Source organism: Drosophila montana, unplaced genomic scaffold (assembly GCF_035044405.1).
Source record: "Drosophila montana isolate Dmon_TW-CO22-7 unplaced genomic scaffold, ASM3504440v1 contig_3027_1, whole genome shotgun sequence".
Lineage (NCBI taxonomy): Eukaryota > Metazoa > Arthropoda > Insecta > Diptera > Drosophilidae > Drosophila > Drosophila montana.
The window spans coordinates 2,573-6,152 of NW_026997902.1; the positions used below are offsets into that span (position 1 = coordinate 2,573).

At 45.4% G+C, this 3,580-nt stretch overlaps 2 protein-coding genes across 2 annotated transcripts; both read left to right on the forward strand.

The window, feature by feature from the left end:
• The first annotated feature begins 1,027 nt into the window (after positions 1–1,027).
• On the forward strand, positions 1,028–1,589 carry LOC135430486 (uncharacterized). Its single transcript, XM_064685169.1, has 2 exons — positions 1,028–1,268; positions 1,474–1,589. Exons 1-2 carry the CDS (start codon positions 1,028–1,030, stop codon positions 1,587–1,589), a joined length of 357 nt encoding a protein of 118 aa, XP_064541239.1.
• Positions 1,590–2,182: 593 nt separating this feature from the next.
• Positions 2,183–2,752, forward strand: LOC135430487 (uncharacterized protein YagA-like). Its single transcript, XM_064685170.1, has one exon. The coding sequence runs from the start codon at positions 2,183–2,185 to the stop codon at positions 2,750–2,752; it is 570 nt and encodes a 189-aa protein (XP_064541240.1).
• The last annotated feature ends 828 nt before the right edge of the window (positions 2,753–3,580 follow it).

Genomic DNA, 3,580 nt, shown 5'->3' on the forward strand with positions numbered 1-3,580 from the left:
AGTCGATAACTTACAGGACGAATGTCGCAGCTCAAAATAGGCATATGCACGCCGACCAAAACCGATAAACGACAAGGAATGGGGGGATAAAAGATCGCTCTGCTTCTACCACAGCAAGTTTGGCGATCGCGCCCTTAAATGCCAACCTAGCTGCCCACTATACCAACAGTTAAACTAGAGCGGCTGCCGATAACTCACCTGCGGGGCGGCAGCATTTCCACGACCAGCAACCATTTATCACAGGCGACGGCGGGGCAAGACCACCGTCTGCACGTACAGGATCTGCATACTAATCATATCTTCCTCGTTGACTCTGGATATGTGGTGTCAGTTGTGCCTTGCACAATGACAGACAGCAAACTACAAAAAGGAAAGCTGCAATTATATGCCGCAAACCGAACCACAATACAAACATATGGCAACCTACATCTAGAGCTCGACTTAGGCCTGGGTCGTGCTTTTAAATGGTCATTCATCATTGCTGATGGGCAAACTGCAATAATTGGCGCTGACTTTCTGTTACAGATCTATTTGCTCATAGACATCAAGAAACAACGTCTTATCCCAACACAGGAGCACCCAACTTTCGGCAACTCAATCAACTCGCAGCAATTCGAAGCTGCAAATATTGCAAGAAAACTACACAGCCCTCACGCAAAATATACCGAGGCGGTCAACACGGCCAAAAACTTTAGCGAAAATCGCCCATCACATGAAGTTCGCCACTACATCATCACAGCTGGAGCACCAGTAGCAGATCGTCCACTGCGATGGGTGAGAAACTGGCATCAGCGGAAGCACGAATCCATCAACTGATCGGCGAAGGAATCTGTCGCTATTCCAAAAGTCCATGGGCAAGTCCGCTGCACATGGTAGCAAAGACTTAGACTTAGAGCGCGCGTACTATCAGATACCGAAGGCATAAGAAGACATTGAGAAAACTGCAGTATGCACTCCGTTTGGTTTGATTGAATTTGTATACATGCCATTTGGACTCAAAAATGCAACGCAAACTTTCCAACGTTTCATGGTCCAACTTTTCCGAGGTGTCGACTATGTGTTCTGCTACATCCTGATAATTTCAAACTCAGTGGAAAAGCATAAGCAACACGTGAACAATGTCCTACGTATCCTGAAAGCAAACGGCCTCAGGATTAACCACAAAAAATGCAATTTTCAAAAAACGGCGGTGCTGTTTTCAAGCTACACAGTTAATGGCAACGGTGTTAAACCTCCAGAGGATCGCGTCAAGGCGATCGCAGAGTACGGTCGGCCATAAACAATATGCGAACTGGGCCGATTCCTGGGTATAGTGAACTACTATCGCCGCTGTATACCGCATACACCAGAAACTCAGGCAAAAGAATGACAAACGACCTGTAGAGTGGACGGCGAAGACAACCAGGGCATTTGCAAGTTGCAAAGCCAGCATTGCAAATGCAGCCACTCTCTCTCATCCTTCTCCACACGCAGATCTGAGCCTGACGTATGATGCCTCCGACACAGCCATCGGTGCGGTACTGGAGCATTACAACAGAGGTACACTAGAGCCCCTAGGTTTCTTTTCGAAAAAGCTTAGTGAAACGTAAGGCAGGTACAGCATATATGACAGGGAGCTACTAGCAATCTATGAAGCGATTAAGTATTTCAAGGACATGCTAGAAGCACGGGTTTTTGTAATAAAAACTGATCACAAGCCGCTGATATACGCATTCGCCCAAAAATCTGAAAAGCCATCAGAGCGCCAACTACGCCAATTAGGATTCATCTCCCAGTACTCCACAAATATCCTACATGTAAACGGCAGCGACAACGTAGTAGCAGACGCGCTTTCCAGGATCAATGCCATAACGATGCCGACGACTATCGATACAAAAAGCATTGAAGCGGCCCAAGCAACGGACAGCGAACTGATAAGTATTTTAAATGGAGAGACATCGTTACAACTACAGTCAACATATTTTCAAATGTTCACCGACTCTCTCATCCTAGTGGCAGGTCTAAAATCAAACAAATTTTTACTAAATATGTTTGGCCGTCGATGCGTAAGGACATCTTGGAGTGGTCACGAAATTGCTTGCCATGTCAGAGGGCAAAAATACATAAACACAACTCGATGTTTCCTACCAAAATCACTGTCCCTGACCGAAGATTTGATCACATACACCTCGACATTGTCGTGATGCCTTTGGCAGGTGGATACAGGTATCGCCTGACGATGATCGACCGGTTCTCTCGCTGGCCGGAGGCAGTACCTCTGCAGGATATGACAGCACAGACGGTCTGCGATGCAATTTGGTCAGGCTGGATATCACGGTTTGGGTGTCCCTTGATAATCACCACCTACCAAGGGGCCCAGTTCGAGTCTGCGCTCTTCATATCATTGGCCAATTTATTGGGAAGTGAACACATCCACACGACACCATACCACCCACAGTCAAACGGCATGGTCGAGCGTTGGCATAGGTCTATGAAAGCCGCTTTAATGTGCAACCCGCAGACCCCATGGACCAAACTACTTCCAACTGTAATGCTTGGCCTCCGAACGTGCTTCAAGGAAGATCTCCAAGCGTCAACTGCCGAAATGTTGTACGGGTGCACACTTCGCCTCCCCAACGAATATTTCTATGACCTGGACGCACCCTCGAATCCATGTCACTTTGTCAGTCAGTTTCGCACCGACATGCAGGCGGTAAGGCCGACGCCAGCTTCGCATCACAGCAAGCCGAAACTCTTTCTGCACAAAGCATGAATGCTCTCATGTATTCGTCAGGACTGACGCGGTAAAGCAGCCATTGGAGCCTCCATACTCAGGACCGTATGAGGTGATATCCAAGCCATCAGATCGGGTCTTCGTCGTGCGGATCAATGGCAAAGGAACAGCATTGTCAATCGACAGATTAAACAGCATTTATGACAATTGAAGAGGCTGACGAAGCCGTCCCCACGAATGACAATCTATGACTTGGCTAGGGGGGAGTACTGTGGCAGCCCTAGCCACGATCTACCGGCCAATATATATCGGGCCGATCTCTAAGCTGCCATTCACGAGGAGCAGACAAGAAGTTGCCAATCAGAGCTAAGACCGACAAGAGGACAGAAGACGAACTATTTCACAATTATAATACTTTTTCAAAAATAAAGCTAATATTAAGAATATAACTGGCCAAGAGGCCAAACATGTAAGTTAACTGCGCCATCTATGATCAGATGTTTTGATTTTATATTAATTCTTCTTGTGTATACAATAAACTGTATTGAAATTGAATTAAAGGTAATTTAAATACATAAAGTTAATAAAAACTACCAAATTAATATATTAATCTTAGTACTGTTAAACAAAATTCAATGCAACTTAAAAAAAGTCGAGGTTACTATGAAATCGATTCACTTTTAGGAAAAAAATAAATTAAGTTAACTGCCTTTTTAGGATAGCTGCCTCTAATGTCTGTGCAAAGTACTCGAGGCAGCTAAGCAAATTATACTGTATAATAGTCCGATAATTCTTGTACCAAAGAAAGGTCTACCAGGGTCCGATGCTAAGAGATGGCGATAAGTGATAGACCATCGCCAAATCAAC

What these genes read in the sequence shown, in the direction of transcription:
- LOC135430486 (XM_064685169.1), top strand. Translation starts at nt 1,028, where the DNA reads ATGGTCCAACTTTTCCGAGGTGTCGACTATGTGTTCTGCTACATCCTG. An exon ending in CAAGGCGATCGCAGAGTACG is followed by an intron (nt 1,269 to 1,473) that starts GTCGGCCATAAA and finishes CTCCACACGCAG; the next exon opens with ATCTGAGCCTGACGTATGAT.
- LOC135430487 (XM_064685170.1), top strand. Translation starts at nt 2,183, where the DNA reads ATGCCTTTGGCAGGTGGATACAGGTATCGCCTGACGATGATCGACCGG.